Here is a 23,836-nt window from a genome sequence, read left to right as displayed (position 1 = left end):
CCTCCCAGTGCCATGTGATCCAGAATTGGCAAGAACCATATTTAAAGAAAGCAGGATGCATGCTGGGAATGCAATTTGCTACAACAGCATCTGACAAGGACACTCCCAATCTAAAACAAGAACAACTTGGCAAAGTTCTTGGGAATTTCATTTGCTGAAGAAACAGTCCTAAATAGAGAAAGGAAAAGTCACCAGTGTCCTGGCCAGCACTATGAAGTGAACAATTCCCAGAGGGCAAATCCAAGGTACAAAAAACAATTAGTGGCTGATTACTATATCTAATCAATACTGTACAATCTATGGTAGGGGTTCTCAAACTTTGTGATACCGTGACACCCTCCCCCCCCCAAGTTGCTTGCCACCCTCGGGGGGGTCAGGACCCCCCAGTTTGAGAAATGCAGATCTATGGGATAAATAATCCCTTGCCAGATGTGTTACTATAGCAGCAAAGTAACATCTGAAATAATATAGGCAACAGGAAGCAGACCTGTTGTATTCTTCAGAGCAGCTTTTTCTACACTATGGAATGAAATCATGAACATTGTCAATTTTCTTGTGTCTAAGTACAGCCCAACACAGCTGAGTCTGGGAACATCTTGTTCTGCATTTTAATTAAACCTGGAGTTATGTGCAGCCAGTGCAAACATGGACAAGACGAACAACCACAAGAGCATCAGTTCAGAATCCCTCCCTCCCCTTGTGTCAGTGTGGTTGAGTCTAATTCGTCTTTCAGATCAGTTAGCGGTTTGTAAAGCCTCCATTTCCCACAGCAGCAGCAGCAGCTGCTCTAGGACTGTGCCCTGTTGCTGGACATAGCATTGACTACTTTTGGCTTCCCCTCTGCACTTGGAAGGCAAAGGTCTGGAACGAGGGGAGGCCCCATAATCAGCAAGAGAAATAAACTGGAGTTACTCCGAGGACTTATTTTATTGAATTTTTATTTGCATGAGGAGTTGAAACAATCTTTAGGGATTTACTAAACAGGAACTGTTCAAGTCAAACAAACTATAGTTAGCAGGGGATGTGGGGGGAGGGTACACAGCAATCCTGGGAAGGCAGAGATGGAAGGGAAAGAGGCTGCTGTCTTTTTACAACATGTGCATACACTATACCTGTGCATGAATATGCCTCTCCTCCCAACAGACTAACTCACTCAACTGCCATAGAGCTATTTGCTAAACCTCTTCAGAACATTGTAAATGTAAAACTGAAAGTAAAAGAAACCACAACTTTCCTTAGCCAGCACAGGAGGGATTTGCTCTTTTGTTTTAGAAAAAGGTTAATAAAAATATTGAAAAAATTCTTCTCCTTTTATATATTTTAACCTAGTAGAATTCAGAAGTTTCTTAGAAAACTATGTTAACCCTCGAAAGAACGTTTAAGTTCACAACCAGCTGCAGAGGATTCACACAATGCCTACGAGCAGTTTGGGATTCCCCCATACAAGAACCAGTTCTAGCAGCATATGCACTAAAATGGGAGAAGAGCAGGGTGCACTTTTGTCATGCTAGCTTTAAATTTTTAGCATAAAAGAAAAAAAATAAGGTGGTTTAAAAAGGCTCTAAACTCAACCAATACATACAAAAAATTAGTTTTTAAAAATAATCATAGCAGTTTGGTCCCAACTCCAAGTTAACATTTAGATGTTTATTCACGTGCTTCATTGTTTTCTTATAAGAACCAAAAATAGTTTCCAAAATTAGCCATCTTAACTACATACACAAAGGCCTAAAATAAGTAGAGTATGAATTTAAAAAACAAAATAGACAGGAGGGGAGAAAAATTTAAGCAGATGAGTTAATCCCCACCTTTATCACCTCAAATTATAAGAGAGAAACAAAAAATGTCAAGATACTGGGTTAAGCTGGGCACAAACCGGAACTCACACTGTCGTCAAAGACTGATGCCAAAAAAAAAAAAACAAAAAAAAAACCTGACCATCTAATAAGGTCACAAGAGACAAATGTTAGGATCACACTTAATATTGGACCTTATTCTGTCCAGAAGGTAAAGTCTTTGGGAAGAAAGATATACTCCAACAGTGGATCCGAATGTAAGTGATCAATCCCAGTCCACATGTACAGAGGCTGAATCTTAAAAACGCAGTTAGTATCATTTCAGAGCTACTCTGCAGAGCTCTGTTCAGCATGTCAGCATTACCCTGGCAGATTCCAACACTGCCTAGCCGGATCCTCTTCCGCCTTGCCAGGATGCTCAGGGACATGCAGACCTCCTGATTAGTCAGCAGCTGACTGTAGGTTGTCCTTCTCCTCTCTGTTCTCTGTTCCGCTTTCATCATCCTCAATTTCGCCTTCTTCTCCACTAAATTTATCATGGGCCCACTTGGGGCTAGTGCTTGATTTTCTGAACATGAAACGACCTCTTCCTCGGGGGAAGGCACCCCGGCCTCGGCCTCTGTTCACCCACTTTTCACCACCTTCACCCTCCCGGTCATCGTGCTGCACAGGGAGGAAATCAGCCAGGTCACAGGACATTCACAAACCACTTTCATCGAGAAAGATATAAAGAGGCACAATATCATCTCCCAAAATAATCCCGATTGATTTAAGCTGTGCCACGCTGCAGCACAAACCAGGTCCCCTTATGTTATGCAATGTGCCTCAAGTCAGCAGACAAGTGAATTCAGCACATAAATAATACATGTTTGTGTTTGATTAGTGGCCCACCAATTGAGGCTGGAAGGGAATTGCTCCACTTGCTTTCAACTCTTTTCGTGCATGTGTGTTTCTTTTTCTGGCACAAAGCTCTCAGCAGTTTTCAGGACTAGCTTGGACACTGGTGGCGCTAACACATTCTAGACTTGATGGGCCTACAGCTCGGAAGCTATTTTATGGAAGTTTACATATGTCATTATATTCGTCCCACCTCACCCTTCTGAACAGCTTCTCAACCATTTTCAGATGTTTTCTTTTGATAGTGTGTTATGTTTACAACACAATTTAAAAAAAAAACTTTTGGGAACATTTTGCATAAGAGGAAGATGCTATTGGGACAGCTAATTTAGTTTAGGATTATGGATTGGTTACATGACCCAAATATTGTACCTAGTCAAGTAAAGACCAACACAGTACATAATAAAGATTATGTCTTCAAGAGCAATCAGAAGAGAGGGCAGGAGAAGAGACAGCTAGCGTGATTTAGAGGTAAGCCATATATGACCTTTATAATAACTCTGAAGAAAGATTAGAGCAATCACAAATATCCAACAGAAGGGGAGGGGGAAAACACGGTTGCAGCAAATAAGCCATTTAAAACTGATGCTAACTCAAAAGTGAGAAGCCCTAAGAGAAACTCATGCAGGATTTTGCCAGACTAGCAGATGGAAAATGAAAGAATGCTACAGCCAGCAATAAAAGCAAATAGCATTAACCAATCCCAGAAGAAGCAGAGCACTGCACAGAGCTGCGAGATAGATTCTAACAGCTTAAGATGGATTTTCCATACTTCCTGTGAAGCATATGTTCTTCTACTGAACCCTCCAGATTTTGGTTAGTGGCAAACAATGATCAGAGCTGACTGCTCCCTAGTTGTGAGCAAAGATTTCTAAAGGCCTCTTGTGGGGGGTTGGGTGACTTGAGAACCCCAGAAACGGTATTTTAAATGGTTTGATGGTTGCCGGTCCCCTCCCCCTACGAAAACTACACGTGACCTGTAAGAGCAAACCAAATGCACAGCAAGGCATGTTCATACACATCCGCCTTCTTCAGACACGTACCAGATAATACTTTTTGCTTTTGGGTGTGTACTCTGGGTCCCACTCCTCATCCCTATTTCGCTTCTGAAAGTCATTGCTGCTGCCGCTATTATTGTTGTTATTGTTTCCAGAAAAGGTGCCTCTGCTCCATCCTCTCCCTCTTGCTCTGAACTGGAATAGCAGTAAACAGCAGAAGAAAAAAGAGAAGAGCAGGGAGAAAATTGCTTAGAGAAATGGCATTAAGTCTTCTTTCACACAGCTCTAGCTACAGTAACTCCTCACTTAACATTGCCCTGATTAACATTGTTTTGTTGCTTATCTATTAGACCACATGCTCATTTTCAACTCATTTCCCTTATAACATCTTTGGCTACCTGCTTTCCCCATGACTTGCAAGATTTCCTGGACAATCAGCTAGTCCTTGTGGAGACTTGGAACCAGGGTGGGCTGGCAGCCCCCCATAAGTTTCCCTAAGTTCCCTGTAAGCCAGTGCCTAAGACTCCGACCTTGCCCTCTGCTGGTGCTGCTCCTGCAACCCTCTTGCTTGCTGTGCAGGGATGGGCATGTGTGTGCTGATGTCGGCTTCCCCCCCTCCGCCCCGCCACATCAAGACCCACACTCCCTACCCTATCTCCACAGAGCAGGATTTCACAGCTAGAGTCTGGACTTCTGGGTCTTCTCAGACAGGCAATGTACTTGAAGTGGGGTCAGCGTATTTAAAGGGGCAATGCATATCAGTCTGCCCCCCCCTACCCCTCCCACACACACACTGTGTGTCTGTATCTCTCACCCGCCCCCACACCTTGGCATTGTGCAGCCAGGACAGAGGGGTGCATTCCAGCAGGAGAATGTGGGTTCCTTATCATGTTAAGTTTTGCAGGGCAGTGTTTGCAGCCACTGCCATGCACCTATTGTGTTTCCTTCCTCCTGCCTCAGCCCATGCTGTCTCTACAATGTGAGACTACATTAACAGCAAAGTATTAACCCCTTGAGGGCTCAGCTCTGTGCTAGATCATCATTTAGAAACAAGACATTCCTGGGGAAGTAGTCCGCTGACTCCACCACCTTGACCAAGCTTCACGGTCATCTTTGCTGTGTTCTGTACTACACTGTTTAAAATTGTTTAAAACTTATACTATACATAGAATCATAGAATTATAGGACTGGAAGGGACCTCGAGAGATCATCGAGTCCAGCCCCCCACCCTCAAGGCAGGACCAAGCTCCGTCTACACCATCCCTGACAGATGTCTATCTAACCTGTTCTTAAATATCTCCAGAGAGGGAGATTCCACCACCTCCCTTGGCAATGTATTCCAATATTTGCCCACCCTGACAGTTAGGAATTTTTTCCTAATGTCCAATCTAAACCTCCCTTGCTGCACTTTAAGCCCATTACTCCTTGTCCTGTCCTCAGAAACCAAGAGGAACAAATTTTCTCCTTCCTCCTTGTGACACCCTTTTAGATATTTGAAAACCGCTATCATGTCCCCCTTTAATCTTCTTTTTTCCAAACTAAACAAGCCCAGTTCATGAAGCCTGGCTTCATAGGTCATGTTCTCTAGACCTTTAATCATTCTTGTCGCTCTTCTCTGTACCCTTTCCAATTTCTCCACATCTTTCTTGAAATGTTGCGCCCAGAACTGGACACAGTACTCCAGCTGAGCCCTAACTAGTGCAGAGTAGAGCGGCAGAATGACTTCACAAGTTTTGCTTACAACACACCTGTTGATACAACCTAGAATCATATTTGCTTTTTTTGCAACAGCATCACACTGTTGACTCATATTCAACTTGTGGTCCACTATGACCCCTAGATCCCTTTCCGCCATGCTCCTTCCTAGACAGTCACTTCCCATCTTGTATGTATGGAACTGATTGTTCCTTCCTAAGTGGAGCACTTTGCATTTCTCTTTATTAAACTTCATCCTGTTTACCTCTGACCATTTCTCTAACTTGCTAAGGTCATTTTGAATTATGTCCCTATCCTCCAAAGAAGTTGCAACCCCACCCAGTTTGGTATCATCTGCAAACTTAATAAGCGCACTCTCTATCCCAATATCTACATCACTGATGAAGATATTGAACAGTACGAGTCCCAAAACAGACCCTTGCGGAAGTCCACTTGTTATCCCTTTCCAGCAGGATTTAGCACCGTTAACAACAACTCTCTGACTACAGTTATCCAGCCAATTATGCACCCACCTTATCGTGGCCCTATCTAAGTTATATTTGCCTAGTTTATCAATAAGAATATCATGCGAAACCGTATCAAATGCCTTACTAAAGTCTAGGTATATGACATCCACCGCTTCTCCCTTATCCACAAGGCTCGTTATCTTATCAAAGAAAGCTATCAGATTAGTTTGGCATGACTTGTTCTTCACAAACCCATGCTGGCTATTCCCTATCACTTTATTACCTTCCAAGTGTTTGCATATGATCTCCTTAATTACCTGCTCCATTATCTTCCCTGGGACAGACGTTAAACTGACCGGTCTGTAGTTTCCTGGGTTGTTCTTATTCCCCTTTTTATAGATGGGCACAATATTTGCCCTTTTCCAGTCTTCTGGAATCTCCCCCGTCTTCCATGATTTTTCAAAGATCATAGCTAAAGGCTCAGATACCTCCTCTATCAGCTCCTTGAGTATCCTGGGATGCATTTCATCAGGACTTGATGACTTGCTGACATCTAACTTTCCTAAGTGATTTTTAACTTGTTCTTTGTGTATCCTATCTTCTAAACTTACCCTCTCTCTGCCTGTATTCACCACGTTAGGCACACCTCCAGACTTCTCGGTGAAGACCGAAACAAAGAAGTCATTGAGCATCTCCGCCATTTCCAAGTTTCCTGTTACTGCTTCTCCCTCCTCACTGAACAGTGGGCCTACCCTGTCCCTGGTCTTCCTCTTGCTTTTAATGTATTTATAAAAGGTCTTCTTGTTTCCCTTTATGCCTGTAGCTAGTTTGATCTCATTTTGTGCCTTTGCCTTTCTAATCTTGCCCCTGCATTCCCGTGTTGCTTGCCTATATTCATCCTTTGTTGTTTGTCCTAGTTTCCATTTTTTATATGACTCCTTTTTTATTTTGAGATTGTGCAAGATCTCTTTGTTAAGCCAAGCTGGTCTTTTGCCATATTTTCTATCTTTCCTACACAGCGGAATTGTTTGCTTTTGGGCTCTTAACAACGTCCCTTTGAAATACTTCCAACTCTCCTCAGTTGTTTTTCCCTTCAGTCTTGCTTCCCATGGGACCTTACCTACAAGTTCTCTGAGCTTATCAAAATCTACCTTCCTGAAATCCATTACCACAATTGTGCTGGTCTCCCTTCTACCTTTCCTTAAGATCATGAACTCTATTATTTCATGATCACTGTCCCCCATACTGTCTTCCACTTTCAAGTTCTCAACTAGTTCCTCCCTATTTGTTAAAATCAAATCCAGAACAGCTTCTCCTCTGGTAGCTTTTTCAACCTTCTGAAACAGAAAGTTGTCTCCAATGCAGTCCGGAAACTTATTGGATAGCCTGTGCCCCGCTGTGTTAGTTTCCCAACATATGTCTGGATAGTTGAAGTCCCCCATCACCACCAAATCTTGGGCTTTGGATAGTTTTGTTAATTGTTTAAAAAAAGGCCTCATCCACCTGGCTAGGTGGCCTGTAGTAGACTCCTAGCATGACATCACCCTCATTTTTTTACCCCTTTTAGCTTAACCCAGAGACTCTCTACACAGCTATCTCCTACGTTCATCTCCACTTCAGTCCAAGTGTGTACATTTTTAATATACAAGGCAACCCCTCCTCCCTTTTTCCCTGTCTGTCCTTCCTGAGCAAGCCGTACCCTTCCATACCAACATTCCAATCATGCGTCCCATCCCACCAGGTTTCTGTAATACCAATGATACCATAGTTATATTTATTTGTTAGCAATTCCAGTTCTTCCTGCTTATTACCCATACTTCTCGCATTTGTATATAGGCATCTAAGATACTGATTTGATCTTGCCTCCTTGTTGCATGTATAACACAGGTTGAAATCCTGTCGTCTGGCACACTCATCTGGCAAAATCCATATTTTGGCACGATTTTAGTGAGCCGGATGTCCACTTATCTTGGGTATGGCCAAGTTTCCCACAGTCACCAGGCCTGGCTTAATTTGTTCTGTGCTGTGATTTAGCTCCAGTTTATCCCTGAATGTCTTCTAAGAGCCCAATAAGCAGTGGAAGTGTTGGTAATGCTGCTAGACAATACTGACCTCCCACGGTTCAGAAAGTCTCTGGTATGGCACCGGTCAGGTCCCAAAGATACCAGACGAGAGAGATTCAACCTGTTCTATCTTTTGTATGCTTAAAAAGAAAGTCCCCTGGAACCTAACCTCCCTATTTACATTAAGCAAACCCAATTTTCCCATAACAATTAAAGTACCATTTTTCAGGAACAGAACCATAATGTGAAGGGAGGAGTTTACTGTACCTCTAGCCTTGCCATACAACGACACCTACCACTCTCATTATCCATTGGTAATACGTTTGTTCTTATCTGATCATATAGCGGTGTACTTCTAGGAGTAGCTGTGTGCACTTGTCAAGTGTGCAGGGGAAGGCATTCACACATACAATGCACAAACACAGCAGGACTATTTAAATTTAAACACGAGCCATTTCCAAAGGAACCAGTGAAATTATAGCCAGAGTCATTAAAATGTCTCCATTATAAGTTCACAGAGACCAGCTTGTCTTTACTCCTGTCAGTGCTGCTAAGCAAATGCTGACACACAAGATCTGACTGGGTTGGATATGGTCTCAGGCATCAGCAACAGGACCACTAGTTTCAATCTCCAGAATTTATGCTGGGCTGGTGATTGGGAACAACCACCAAGTGCAGAATCACAGCCAAAACTGTACTTCCAGTCACCTTTCAGATCACATTTTACCTGGTAAAAGCAGCAATTTGCACAAAGGCTTATGCAAAAGGTTTTAGCTATATTTTGGGGGTAACTTACGAAGGTCCCTCTAGCTCTTCCTCTTTCGTTTGGGCCAGTGAACTCTTTTGTCCCAAGCCGAGATTTATCAAAGCCTGTGGTGCTCTCTTCCCTCTCCTCGTTCTCCTCAGGGTAGTCCTCCCCTTTGTATGAACGAGAAGATTGTGAAGATGAAGAAGTGGATCTGGATCGCTCACGCACTCTCCTGTGTTTCCTGTATCAAGAATGAAAGGGAGATGGGGGGGGGGGGGGATGACAAAAATCACTATCTCAACTCTGAAGTCATGCTACCATTCCTCCGCCTTCCCTTATTATATCCATACACAGCCAAAGTGACAGCTGCTAACGGCCCAGGATCAGCTATAAAGTGCAGATCAGTGAGATCTCAGGACAGCTCCTTTTCCCAGGATTTGTTCTTAAAACCATAGACAAATTGTAAGGATCCATCTGACATTTTCAGCTTATATTATTTGTACTAAGGTAGCCTAACAGAAGCCCAACAGAGAACAGAACCCACTGTGCTAGATGCTGTACAAACACAGATTATATCTGCCTAGATCTTACAGATTAAACAACCAGGACAAGGGAAGAGAGAAAATGGAAAGTGACTTGCTTAAGGTTATACAGTAAGTCAGCAACAGAGCTGGGACTAGTACAACTCAGGTCTTCTGTCACTGTGTCCACGGAGTCGTGCTCTCTGATCACAGAGGTGTTTAAACCTATTGTTCAGCTATGAAGCCAAAACTAATTTATTTGTCCTATTGGACTCCTTTCTCCAGTAGGTATCTCAACATGAACCATTAACGAAGGGGGGAATAAAACACTCAGCTGACAAGGCACTTTTTGTTAAGAGTTTCCAGTTATAACACATCTGTAAAGGAAATCCAGCTGCATTTTGGGTTACATAAGAAACTTTGCAAACTGTACCTTTATAAGAAGAAAGAACATTGTCAGCAATCACATGGCTAGAAGAACATTACAGAATAATTCTATGAGGTTGAGCTGTTACCATGATCCAGCAAAGCACTTAGGCATGTGCTTTAACTTGAAGCACACAATAGCCACACTGACTTTAATGAGAAAATTCATGATTCACGGTGAATAAAAGTTTTGATGGATCGGGACCCAGCCTGCCAATTGTGTCAATTTATGAATATGCACTAAAAGGCTATTTCTCCACCAATTTTGACAGGCACGATGTCATTCAAAAGCCAGCAGCTTATAGATGAGCAGTAAAGGTGTTTTATCTAAAAATTAAGTCACTTATTGGTCCAGTGAACTTAAAAACACATTCTCCTGGGTTACAAACAGATTATTTTGGCGCTGTGACTTGTATATGAGTTAACAGGAAAAATGGAACCAATGGGAATGAATCCAAGAGCAAATCAATGGAGTCCCTAACAGCACTTCTCTGTTTTGTGTGAAATGAAGGCCTTACCGAACAAACCAACCAACCAGTAGTATGTTCAACCTGGGACAAGCAGCCACTTCAGTTTGTCTTTCTGTGTCTAACCACCGAAGCCAAGCACAACTCAGCTTATTAGTTATAGTAGCAGGCATACCACTAATTCCATAAGGCAAAGGCTTGTTTCCAATCACAATGGTAAGGGTCACACTGCCCATGAAAGCGGATGATTCTATATATTTTGGCTAGTCTCTAAGGTCCTACAGGACAATCTGTAACTTTAAAAGCAAATGAACACGGCTACCCCTCTGAGTTAATAAAGAAATGACGACTAGCATCCTACATACTTCTTTTTTGAGCCTTTGTGAGTTCTCTCAGGTTTCTCAGTTGATCTTTCCCTTGAATGGCTTGAATCTCTTGAGTCCACCGATTCTCTCGACTTCTCTCGTTTAAGATCTCTTTCCTTATGTTTTTTACGGCGTTCAATATCAAGGCGCAGATCAACTGGGTCATCTTTATATTTCCCTTCAGTCTGCAAAGGCAGGGAATGGGTGAAAGTTTAACAGAAAGGTCTAGCAGCTTGTCAAAGATTTCAGCACCATTACTTTGCTATAGCGTGCAGAGACATCCAGCGGGCATAAGTTTATAAACCAACCATTCACAGATGCAGAATGATTCACTACAAGAATATAACATTTATTTGAAGTTTTCAGTTTTCCTACATATTTTATTTTTATATACACACTGCCCCTTTAAAATAGTATAAACCTAGCTTGATAGTACAGGAGGCGAGAGATCAGGAGACCAAAGATTCACTGTGATACATAACCCTAGCTAAAATTAATGTTAGCAGCTAATGGTCTTCTAAAGGAGTCAGGTCCAACTGATTGTGTCACAACTGGGGTGCATATACAGCCCTAGCTCTTTGTGTTTCTCGTATTCAAAGAATTCCTCCCCATCCTATCACTCCTTATACAAACTAGACCTGTCTCTATGAAGGACAGAAGACATTTTCAAATGCTAGACCTGAAGGCAGCACTGACAGAGAAGCAACAGCTGTTGGCCACTTGGAAGATGTGATGCTAACAATATTGTTACTGATTCAAGTGGCAGAGTTACACAGAGGCCTGAAAAATGCAGCTATTAAGTTTATTCTGGGAAATATGAACATTCTTAGAAACTTTTTTAATCGCTGTCAACTGAAACCAAACACCCTTTCAGCAGCACCCTATGCATGACACGCCAGTTGCTCTCTATTTCAGAGAACCAGGGGACATTCTACACAAGATTTTCCCCTCCATGTATCTGTCTAGCAGGTCTATTAAAGTAAGTTACAACGGTGCATTATGAAGAGAAAATAGCCAATAACCAGAAAAGGAATAGTCAAGAATAGTATAGTTAATTGTATGCAGAAAAATCTTCAACAATAGCTACAATCTTTTAAATTTAGCCAATGAGGAAATTTTCAGGGTGTGTATCACTTGTCCTAATACCAATTTTCAATTAAAAATTCTCCTTTGCAAAAGGAAAATAGTTATTGGGTTAACCACACAGGCTCTAGACTATTTGCACAGTCCTATACTTGGGAACTGCATAACTTGATTTGCAACATACACCAGATAATTAGATACGTCTTGAATTAAATAAAAAGAGGGATTAGTAATTCTCTAGCAATTAAATGTTTTACTTACATGAATTTCTAAACACTTTTTTTGTTTAAATAAAGATTAATTTCAATTAGCAGCAGGAGTGGGAGTTGGTGCTTTGTTTGTATTGTTTGCTCTTCTGCTTTCCCCAGGCAAAGGGTTTTAACTATCACTCAGAGCAAAAATGCTCCCAGAACGATGGTTGATAGGTAAGTGACAAAATCAACAGCAGCAACCTTAAGTAGCACAGAAGACACCTATTGCGTTTGTGAGGGCACATTCTTTTCATGAAGGACTGGAGAGCTGTTTGAAAACCATGTTTTTGTTATAACACTGCCCAGCTGGTGCTCAGAGATCAGGCCCATCAAATTCATCTCACCATCGTCCATGTCAAGGCACAAGTTTGTTTGGGGAAAAAAATCAAAAACAAATATATGAAACAAGGTTTCAGCAGGACTGTTTAAATCTCTTCACTGTAAATATGTATGAAGGTGAACAAAGGTTAAAAACCTAAAAATGTGACATATTAGGTTAAACCATTTTTATGACTGTTCATAGACTGTATAATGGCTTAACATTCTTCTACTCATTAGAGCTAATATACTGGATTCCCAGAGGCCTGTTCTTTCAGAACAGGTGCTGAGTGTTAAAACAACAGCAATCAATAGAAATTAACAGCAAAGTGTTAGAACAAGATTTATTATCTTCTTAGTAATAGTGTATTTGGTTTAGATATGGATTTATTTTTACTTTCCTTTTTGACATGCATGTCTTTTGAAAACATGGTTGGAAATATCGCATGTATACAATTGATTTAATAATACTTACAAGCGGAAAAATATCACAAAAAGTCTCTTCTCTCATCATGGGCACTTGTTCCAAATATCCTCTCTTTTTTTCTCAATCTCACCTCAATTGACTTTGGGGTCATTTACCATATTCTAACCACTTCACAAAGGTTGTTGATACATTTTTAATAAAAATTAACCCTTTTGTAGTTCATTTTTAGAATTATGCCCATCCTTAAAAGAAAAACACAAACTTAAGTAGAGAGTAATTTAAACAAAAGCATCACTGTTAAGTTCATGCCCAATGCACTCATTTAGTTCAATTATTGATCAGATCAACAGTTCACCTTGTTGCCAGACTCTCTGGAGCTCTTCGTTTCCTCTTGAGTGAATCCATGTTTTCTGAAAGTACTGGGAGAAATATCTATCCTCCTAAAAATAAAGCAGAGAATGAAGCTATTACAGCGTTCCCATAAACAGTATTCTAAAATCTCCTAATCCTGATAATTGTTTTAAAACAATTAAGTTTCTCCATTATACTGCTTTTTAAAGCAAAGTTGGCAGGCCATTATTCCATGAAAATGACAGGCTGTACACACAGAACCACACACAATCCTGATAGACCGTAACAAGTGCATTATGTTTGATGAACTGATCATAGTGTCAGAGGGGCAGCTGTGTAAATCTGTAACTAAAAAAACCTTAAATAATGGTCCTGTAGCACCTTAGAGACTAACAAAAATATATAAATAGTTTCATGAGCTTTTGTGGGCACAACCCACTTCTTCAGAAGCGGACTGTGCCCACAAAAGCTCATGATACTATTTTTGTTAGTCTCTAAGGTGCTACAGGATCATGATCCTAGCATGTTAAAGACCCTTGTAATATGGTTTTCTTACCCATGATTGGCTGGGCAGCTGCTGAGCATACTGTGCTGACCCCCACAAATCACAGGACTCTTGTATAGTATTTCATTGACTACTTCAATGGCAAAGCACAATAGCTCCAAAGAAACAGTTATCTAGCAAATTATAAATATGGCGTACCTCTTTGCCATTGAATATTCTAATCAAAAAAGATATTGGCAAACTGATTTGATCAGAAAATCCAGTGACACTTCTCTGTGCCTAGATAATAAAATGGATGATTACACATACAAGGCAAACAATACTTAGGCAAAAACTTAGGTAAGGACTATTTTAAAATGATAATTTCATATAATTTGGGAATAGCCATGTCAGAGGCACTACTGTAGATTTAAAATTGTCCGCATGACAAGACTAAACAAGGGGACATTCAATAAAACTGAAAGAGGAGAAATGTAAAGGTGATGAGAGGAAAAACGATGTGAGGATTTTTTAAGGACTAATGAATCTGTGGAACTCACTTCCTCAAGCTAGTAGCCTGGTGTTAGTATGATTCAAAGATTATTAGATTTTTTTTTTACATGAACATGCAATTACATTAGACAATTTGATAAGGGACATAATTATGCTTCGGAGTATAAACCATTCAACTAAAAGGCAAAACCTAAGAACAACCTTTCCTGAGTCAGATTATTCCACAGTTGTCCATACAAGGTTTTTTTTATACCTTCCTCTGAAACAGGGAATGGAAATCAAACCAGATCCAACTTTTGTACTGGTGGGTGACTCCTCTCACATAGCAAGCCTCTGGGTGTACCCTCCCCAAACATATAACAAATGTTTTTTTAATTTAATAAACCATCATAAATACTGGAGGCAAAGTGGGTTTTGGGGTGATGCTCACAACCCCTCATGTAGTAACCTTGCAACCCCATGAGGGGTCCCAACCTCTGAACTAGACAAATCATTGTCCTGTCCCAGGACTCAGTATGGCAATTACTATGTTCCTAACTAGATGGCCAGTCAGTTTTGTTTACTGTTGGCTAAGGATGTTAAAATGTGGTTAACTGACTAGTCGATAGGCACTTCCGCATTCCAACCCTGCTGGGGCTCTTGTACATTTCAAAGGAGGAATGCGGAACTCCACATACAGCCTGGGGCCAGCAGGAAGTCTCGTTGACTCCAGGCTGCATGCGGGTTCCTGCTTTGAAATGCACAAGAGTCCCCAGCGGGGGCTCTTGTGCATTTCAAAGCCATGGAGCCCAGGGTCAGCGGGGGACACTTAGTCCCCTGCTGACTCCAGGTTATGCTGCAGCAGGAAGCCTGGCATCAGCTAGGGACTCCACACCTGATCCTGGGTTCAGGGGAAATGCCGCGCGGAGCCCGGGGTCAGCTGGGCAGCTTCCCCTTTGAAACTGCCGCCTCTGCCCGTTTTAAAGAAGCAGTGGAGCCCAGGGTCAGCCGCACAGGCGGCTTTTCAAAGGGGAAGCTGTGCAGAGGCCGCTACTTTGAAGTACCCCCCCTTTGCTGCCTCTATTTTATAGAGGCAGCAAGGCGGGAGGGGGGGGGGGGAAGGAGGAGGAATCGACTAGTCAAAATACTATCCAATAAGCAAACGCTTATCAGATAGTCGACTAGTCTTTTACATCCTTACTGTTTGTTCCTCTTTTGTATTTTTGAATTATGCTCCAGTTAACTATTAATATTTTTAAAATGTCCCTTGAGCTTTAGAAAAACAACATTAAAATAATATCCCCTACCTGTGGATTTCAGGGCTCTTCTTGTTTTTAGCTTGATCTTGCTCCATTCCTCTCTTTAGGTATTTTGTAAAGCGTTCATTCAGTGTCATTCCTGAAGACCCAAAGTGATGCTCTGTCAGGGTTTTCAGGGAAGAAACAGCACACAATTAATACAAGTCAGATTTTAGGAAAAGACATGTGAGTTCTACCACCATATCTAAAATGGATTCAGAAAATAAACACGTGTGGCCAGAGGACACACGGATGAAAGTCAATCAGCCTAGCAAAAGTGGAGGCCTCTCCCCTGAAATAAAAGTAATGGTTCCAGTTTGTGTCAGTGCTGAATTCTCTCTCAAATCTGTTTAATAAAAAACATATTAAAACACAAACTAAATGTATGCAAATACATTAGAATACCCCAAATATCTGCAGATCCCATGTCAGTCTGCTGTAAGTCTTGCTTTTTGCTGTTTCAAGGATAGGCAAGACCCTCTTCATTCCTCCCTGATGCACAGCTAAGTGCAAGAACTTGGTGGAAAACATCCCACATGGCTGCTGTTCTACTCATTTGTCCTGTTGCTCAGCAATTGTCTGGGGTAACTAACTAGCATGAATGAAATATGTGTATGGCTTGTCAACAGTGTTCCAAGGAACAGAGAGTGGAGTGGAGTAGCAAGGGATAAACTTTCAACCAAGAATGCATGGACACTAGACTCACCTTTTACATGGTGAACTATAGTCACTATGTGCTGAGCAAACAATTCAGAAGGGCTTCGCTGAGACTGAGCTGACTGAATATGGTGGAAAATGGAGCGGAACTCCTGTTCTTTTTTGTTGCTGTGCACTAAGTCACGAGACAGCTTTCTCTCTTGCGCCAATAAACCGCTTGGACTAGAAAAGAACACACATTTTAAAAATATAACCATCATAAAGGCAATTTAAACAGAAGGAGCTTTCAAACGGCAAGTTAACAACCTCCAAAGGAACAAACTGGACTTATTCCAGCCACTGACTTTTTGAAGTGCATCTGCAATACAAATTTCAATTATTCTGTTTTTGCCCCTAGGGATGTGAATGACTAGTCGACACACTAGTTGACTAGTCACATCCCCCCTTGCTGTCTCTTATCAGAAAGAGGCAGCAAGGAGAGTGGGAGGGGCACTACGTGGAGCCCGGGGCCAGACCCTGGGCTCCATGTGGCGCTACTACTGCTTTGAACCGCTGCATGCAGCCCCCCGGGGTCAGCTGGGGAGTGCCGGGCTGCACATGGCTTCTCAAAGCAGCACTACCATATGGAACCCAGGGTCTGCCACTTTGAAATGCCATATGCAGCCCAGGGGCCCCAGGCTGCACGCGGTGTTTCAAAGCAGCAGCAGCACCACATAGAGCCAAGTCCCCAGCTGACCTTGGGCTCCATGCAGCACTGCCCCTTTGAAATGCTACGGAGAGCACGGGACCAGCAGGTGACTACTTGAGTCCCCCCATTGGCCCCACGCTCCCTGCAGCTCTGTCGCCTTTGAAGTGTAGCAACAGCCCTGGGACTGTTGCTACACTTCAAAGGCGGAGGCACCCTTATCGACTAATCAAATAGTTGATACAAATTGCATCGACTATTCGATTTGCCAATTAATCTAAATTTAACATCCCTATTAGCCCCCTTATATGGCTTCTGAACTAAAGGTTCCTCTTTTTCACCAATGGTCATCACAAACTTGCCTATTTATAGCCAGGTCTTGTTACAATATGCTAAACGATGGGCTGGCTAGCAGCCAGCTAAAGGCAGAAATATATTTTACCTTTCCCTTCCCTCCCCCCTCAACATTTATGGCTAGATTTTAATCTCAGAAGTGAGAAAGAGGACTGGATAAGACCAGGCTCAGATGCTCATCTCAGCCAACATTTATTTTATGCCCATGTGTGTTAAATATTCCCAAACCAGGAGAGGCGACCACAGAAAATGGAAGACAGATCTTCAAAGCTCTGAAAAGGTTGGGTAAGACCTTAATATTGCCCTAGTATAAATCTAAGGAAAGCTGAATCTGTTAGCAACAAACGTGCTTCACCACAATGGGCAATCAGATTCCCACTGAGGATGAGAGAGTAGCATTAAAAAAGGGTTGCTCAGAAATAGGAGAGCTGACTGTCCAGTATTGCTCAACCAGTATCTCAGTTTTTGTTTGTCAGTCAAACCCTTGCCATCACATGATGGACACTTGGATACTCCCAGCCCTACATCCGTGGGAAACAACAACAGTCACCATCACCCTGCTGCAGTACAGAGAGAACTGATTTAAACTGAAGTGATTGAAAGCTCTGTGCAGGAACTTTAATCTTTGATTTTGATCTTGTTTTACATTTGTACTGTAGTATAGTCTTTCTTTAGGAAATAACTCACTAATGAGAATGGACCTTTAGAATAGGTTGATCTGTAACTAAATATAACATGGACACAAACTTTAAAACTTTTTGCTAACCAGGAAGATAGGTAGTATCTAGATTACAGCAATTACATAGCATTACTTATATGTTCAGATTCTTACATCATCAAGTAATCCTACACATTTCTTATCTACTAGATGCTAGGATTTTTACATGTGATTTGTGTCAAGCTGCAGTTGGATGAAAGCCGAAATTTAATAAAATGCACAAGACAGCATTTTAGAATTCTTTTTGATTAACTAAAATTAAATGTGCCATATAAGAAAAAAATTAATCAAAACATATTTAGCATTTAAACCTGACTAAACAAAAGGCAGAACTGCAGTGAGTGGACTGTAAGATCAACATGGTCCAGATTTTCAGAAGATATCTAAAGATGTAATAAATGCCTAGTAGGATTACAAAAGCACCTGATGTCCACTGAAGTTAATGGGAGTCAGGTTTTTAAAGTGCTTAAATGCTATTGTAAACCCAGCAGGCACCTTCATATCTTTGAAACTCAAGACCCATGTTCTTCAAAGTTCTTAGTAGCAGATCTCATTTTCTCCCATCAAGTTTTTATTAATAGATTAGAAGAGGAAAACAAGCTTTTCTACTCTTAATGGATTTTTCATCTTTGAACAAACTAGACAAGATAATTATCTCGCTACATCTGCTAACTACACTGAAACCAAAAGTAATTAAAGTCAATGCTTTCCAGCGCAACAGAAACTGAAAGCACTTGCTGAAAGCATTCTCTCCAGACTAAAAATAATGAAAATATGATACTTCACAGAGTACACAACATTGTTTCTCCCGACTCTGTATAAAAAAGCAGCACCCTTTAACTCACTAAAATTAAACAGGGCTCACTGATGCAGCATTTAAATTATTTTAACAGATTATAGTAAATTCAGGCCTTAACACAGGTTGTCAATTTCAAATTTAATTTTTAACTTTTTTTTTTTTTTTGTAAAGAACACGTTTTTTAAAGCGTGGTTTTATATATCTGATGCATAGAATTGCTTTAGTAAAAGCAAATCTTGTGGCTTAGAAAAAAAGTTGTTTTTAAAGCACATCCAAACTGCATGATAACACTATAATGATAAATCTAATCACTTGGTTGAATGTTCAAAGTGCTGTTCAGATATTAATCCATAAAATTGTGTTGTATGTCACACGTGATTCGCATACCCTTAGCAGCCATCTTAGCTCCTTTCTCTTCATTCCTCCTGAATTTTAGTGCTCCCTCTAGTGTTCCACAGAGCAAACTGATATTTACTGACTAACCAGCTCTTCTCTTTAGCACAGGGGCAGGGAAACTAAGGACTCCCAGCTTAATTGGATCTGCCTCTTGGCAAGCCTCTGTGAAGCAGTCCCTGAGCCAGGCCAGGTGATGGGGTTTTTTTTTTTTGTTTCGTTTTTTGCTCTCCATTGGTGTGTAAACCACAACTGATTTTTCTCACTGGTGTGTGGCCCTCCACTCCTGCTTTTTTTTGAAGCGCCAGAGCAGTACAGAAAATGTTAAGTGGCCTTTTGAGGCTTCTAGGAGGATCTCATTACAACATTGCCATACACTGAGAAGAGGAATAAAGCACCCTGCAAACAAATTTTTTACACTGTAATGCTTACATTTCAATGTTCTGAGTAGATCTGGAGAGTGGGGAGCAGAATTTAATTACTCTGGAACACGAAATTGTGTGGTCTGAATGAAGGACTGGAATCCACAGTTCTAAACTAGTCTCTTTGCCTGTGTAGCTTAGGGAAAGTCACAAAACTTTGCGCTTCACTTTCCCATTTGCAAAATGGGGATTGATGTGACACCCTCCACATAGGAGAATCATATTGCTGTTAACATTTAGAGATGCATTTGCTCTCTGTGACAAATGACGAGTTAGTAGCTGATTGTACAATACTCTTCATTCAATCTGCCTGTGTTTTAGCGAAATCCATACAGGGATAGGGAAGGGATGAGGAAACAGGCTAGTGAAGCCACTACCTAGGATTTCACTTAAAGGCAAACCCTTACCGTGCAAGATCTTCATCAAAGGAATCCATTCGGACATTGACCTGGGCCTCCCGGGTAATGGAAAAGGAGGATTTGCCAGTGGCTAAACCATCTCCTCTGGTTCCTGGCTTTTCCCGACTCTCAGAGGCCTTTCTCAAAGGTGGTGAAGCACTTTTTTCCTGACTTGCTTTGTAAGCAGTCACTCTAAAATTCTTCTCAGGAACAAACCCCCTGTGACCAGCTTCTGCTCTCTTGGATGCTAGCTTGTCTTCTTTTTTAGATCTTTCAGAATATGGATCCTCCTCCATTTCCTCAGTTTTCCTTTGCTTCTCCTTTGCAGATGGTAAGAACACTACGCCTTCCCATTTACCTGGCCTATCCTCATCCTGATTTTTGCTTGAGGTTGCTACCACTTTAGACATGAATTTGGGCTCATCATCAAATTCTGAATCCTTTCGGCCCTTTGCCTTGTCTTTCTTATCCTGCTCATCCATCTCCTCTTTGCCATAATGACCTTCCTTGTGGAACTCTGCCATCTTCACCTTCTCAAAGTCATCACGAAGCTTATAGCGTTTAGGAGACTGGCTGCTGCGATAAGGCTTTTCAGGGTCAGTTTTGGAGGTGTACGGGTCTGATTTCGTCTTGCCATCTGCTAAACCCAACTCAGAGAAGCTTCCCTTCTCTTTCATTTTGTCCTTTTCAACATTTGTTAGTTTCTGTTCTTTGTCTTTCCCATTCTCAGTCTTCTGTTCTTCCAAATACCTATTTATAAAACACACACATACACACACACACACACATTTAAGCAATTCTCTTAAGTGTAGACAAGAGACTTTAATTCCTAAAATTCAAAGCAAGCAAACAAGTCATAGTCCCTAATAAGTAAGGTAAAATGTAAAGCAGGCTACCTACATTTTTACCTTAGACTACATGAATAAATTCCTAATATATTCAATGAATGTGTTGGAAGATGGGTATGTAAAATGGATGACATGAGGTTCAAGAGCAATGTGGAACAGCAAAAGCTCTTCTTGAGAAAATAAAAAGAGAACCAACTTACCTATATTACTAAGGAAAATATTAAGGTCTTACCCAATCTGTTTAGTCACTTACAAATTTGATTCAGGAGAATTAACACATCAAAATTGTCAACTTGGACTGTTCTGCTTTAAACAACACATTGGAAATAAATGCCTCAAAAGCTACGTCACATTTTGGATGCAAGTTTCCTAGGAAAGCTAAACATTTCATATACTGTAAACACAAATAAAAGCAAAAAAAAAAAACCGTTAATGGGAAAAATATTCCTCCTCTTGGGAGAACAGACACTTTAGTACTGGGAATGACAATCGCCCAATCAATTTAAAGTTTAAAACTACGGTGGTGAAAGATTATCAGCACTTATTTCAAGGGGATAGTAGTGGGTTAAGTCTAAAGCACCTCAATACACCATCTCAAAACCCCAGAGTGGAATAAAAACTAGTTCTGTTAATTATCAAAGATTTCTGATGAGATTAACAAAATTTGCCACAAATCTTAAATTAACAGAGACAAATCAAAATGATTAGGAAGCATTTGAAAAAAAAAACCCAATAGTGTCCTTTCAAGTGAGATGTTCCTTTCAAATGAAATTAATTAGACACTTGCCAGGTGTTTTGGGCTGCTGACTGAGCAGACTAGAAAGATTTTTTTCCTGATTCCAGTCATATATAAAATATTTCTCAATGCATGTGCATCATGGCTCTCTCAGTGTTTGTATTTTTTTGTTTCTATTAGGGTACACAGTAAGTTGTGTGTAAGTTTATTAAACAAAATTTGTCTTCCTTTGCAAACTTATAACATTTGCTGGAGTCCAAGAGCCACATACCTACCAACTCTGGGACAGATTTCATGAGGAAATCTATTTTGTCTGTTAAACATGACAGTTCCTCCAAAGCAAGCTAACAAGCCTTCTTCAAGTACAGGTTTCATCTGCATCAGTAACTCTTACCCTAAAATCAGGCAGTCCAGCAGTGGCGGCACCAACTGAATGTTAATACTCTGAAGTCCATTTAAAATTAGGAAACACCCAAAACTACTTGACCATAAGGGAATATACAACCCCAAATATATAGGTTACATGCAGTGATTTAGGAATATGACTATTTTTAGACTAATAAAAATCATATTTCTGGAAAAGCACCCTGAAGGCTTTAAAAATGTATAAAAAACAACCTTCAAGCTAAGAAAGCAATTCTGGAGTATCTTTACAACACTGAAAGTTATGAAGTTAAGAAAACAAAAACTAGATAACTACTTCCTATAATGTAGAATCAGGACGAGCAATCAATAAGAGCTACACATATACTTCCCCAGTATCTGGCATGTGAACTGAACATACAGGAAAAATGCTCAACTTACCTCTTTGAGAAGGCTGCCCCCCCAGGAGCTGCTGTTTCCTCCTTCTGCGAGGAACCATAAATTGAACTGATTGTCGTGGGACTTTTACACACAGGGCTCTTCCTCGTTGGGCTTAATCCTGATGAACCATGGTCAAATGAACCCTGATGTGAGCCTGCCTGGAACGAGGCACTGCTTTGTAAAGAGCCACCTAGCTGTGAGGGGTTTGACAATGGAGGACTGGGCTTTTGCAACGGGCTTGGTCGAGGAGAACGGCGTCTCACCACAACAGACTGAAGAGGGCTTTTTAGTGCAGGACTGCGCTCTCTTGGGCTAAGGTCAGGCACAGCAGATGCTCTTGACACTGAACTTGTGCTGTAAGTGCTCATGTCTTGCCACGGCTTTGATGCCTCAGACGACTTGACATCTTGAGCAGCTCCTCCTGAAAATTGCTGATCCTTTGAATCATCCCCTTGATTATCTCCTGCAGCCTGTGATGCTCGCGTATCCTTGGAAGAGGATTTTTTTTCCTTTATGGACCTACGCTTGGAAGACTCAACTCGGCTGTGGTTCGAGGAAGACCGGGAAGATGAAGACCTCCTTGACCTATCAGAAGATGACTTATCAGAATTTCTAGAATGGCTTCTTGATCTTGGTGATGGAGACCTTCTCTTTGGTGATCGAGAGCGGGAACGCCCTCTACGAGGGCTGTAGGCTTGGCGATAATTTTGCCAATTTGATCTGTAATTTCCATAGCCTCCTCGGTTATACTGGCCCCATGGATAAAATCCTCGGTTCCGCCCACGGAAATAATATGGTCTTCTGTACCCTCTATTGTGACCTCTGAAATCCCGGCTCTGATAAACTCTTGGGTGGTTCCTTTCTCTGTTGTGAGATGGAGAATATGATCTTGAACGGGACCTAGAACTGAAAAAAAAAAAACAAAAACAGTTTTTGGAAACTTCTTTTCTTCAATGCAGCCTTCTAGTCGAATAAAAGAGGTTTATATGTTATTTTACTGGGTTTGTGTAGGGTTCACAACCCCTTAAGTGATTTTTTTCTCTAATCATATGAAAACTATAGCTTCTCTCCCAGTGAAAACTGTTGCCCCTCCACACACAAACCTGGTGGTAATTTAATGACATCTGCTCTTACAGGTGACCAAACTTCTTAGAATCATGGCTGAGACCACAACAGGGATACATTTGCTTGGTCTTGGATTCTTGTGGCTGGTACCCACCTTCAGTGGCATATCTCTTACGTATCCAGTCTTCACAGTTCAAAGAGAGCCAAGGTTACCTTTAATTCTTGGTTTCCTGCATGGCAGGAATGCCTTTCTAACCCATAATGCCAGTGCTGTCCCTTGTAACTGACTGAATTCTCCCTTCTTTGCAGCCCTCAAATATCTCATATGCTTTTAATTTGTAACAGGATTTCAAGAGGAAAAACCTTTCCTTGCCAGAGAAATTAAATGCACTTCAGCACTTAAGTGAAAAAAATAGCACAGAAGAGAAAAACCAATGACTGTCTTCTCCATTTCTAATCTCAAACCATACATGAATAGCTGTGATTTTTCATCTTGCTCTCCCTCAAGTAAAACAGTATCAAGAAAAGATTACCAAAGACATTTAATGTATCCCTAATCTGATGCCACATGATGGCACTGTTTATCAACACACATCAGCTTGATTTTCAAGGGGCAGATATGAGTATGCAGGTTATTAGTGGAAGGAGAAAGAGAATGGAATACAGGACAAAATGAGTGCTCATATCTACAGCTACATATTTAAAAAGCACAACATTTCAGCAAGTGCCAATGAGAGCTGGAGAAATACAAGGTGTTTTTCCAGTTATAATTGGATTCCTCTTAGTTTGATCAAATATTTAAAAAAAATG

The 23,836-nt window shown here is 41.1% G+C and overlaps 1 protein-coding gene across 9 annotated transcripts in view; it reads right to left on the bottom strand.

Moving 5' to 3' along the window:
• Positions 1 to 920: 920 nt before the first annotated feature.
• THRAP3 (thyroid hormone receptor associated protein 3) overlaps positions 921 to 23,836 on the bottom strand; it is an 87,757-nt gene continuing 64,841 nt past the window's right edge. For all 9 annotated transcript variants that reach the window (XM_075908869.1, XM_075908867.1, XM_075908872.1 and 6 more), the window contains 9 exons: positions 21,962 to 22,867; positions 19,583 to 20,323; positions 15,854 to 16,026; positions 15,157 to 15,268; positions 12,878 to 12,962; positions 10,444 to 10,628; positions 8,713 to 8,905; positions 3,737 to 3,886; positions 921 to 2,459 (listed from right to left, as the gene is read on the bottom strand). In XM_075908869.1, coding sequence (XP_075764984.1) covers positions 2,238 to 2,459; positions 3,737 to 3,886; positions 8,713 to 8,905; positions 10,444 to 10,628; positions 12,878 to 12,962; positions 15,157 to 15,268; positions 15,854 to 16,026; positions 19,583 to 20,323; positions 21,962 to 22,867 — 2,767 coding nt within the window. In that variant the 3' untranslated portion in view covers positions 921 to 2,237. The remainder of the gene's footprint in view (positions 2,460 to 3,736; positions 3,887 to 8,712; positions 8,906 to 10,443; positions 10,629 to 12,877; positions 12,963 to 15,156; positions 15,269 to 15,853; positions 16,027 to 19,582; positions 20,324 to 21,961; positions 22,868 to 23,836) is intronic.

Source organism: Pelodiscus sinensis, chromosome 25 (genome assembly GCF_049634645.1).
Source record: "Pelodiscus sinensis isolate JC-2024 chromosome 25, ASM4963464v1, whole genome shotgun sequence".
Taxonomy (NCBI): Eukaryota; Metazoa; Chordata; order Testudines; family Trionychidae; genus Pelodiscus; species Pelodiscus sinensis.
Note: the sequence above shows the minus strand (reverse complement) of the source record. Positions and strands in the feature narration are given on the sequence as shown.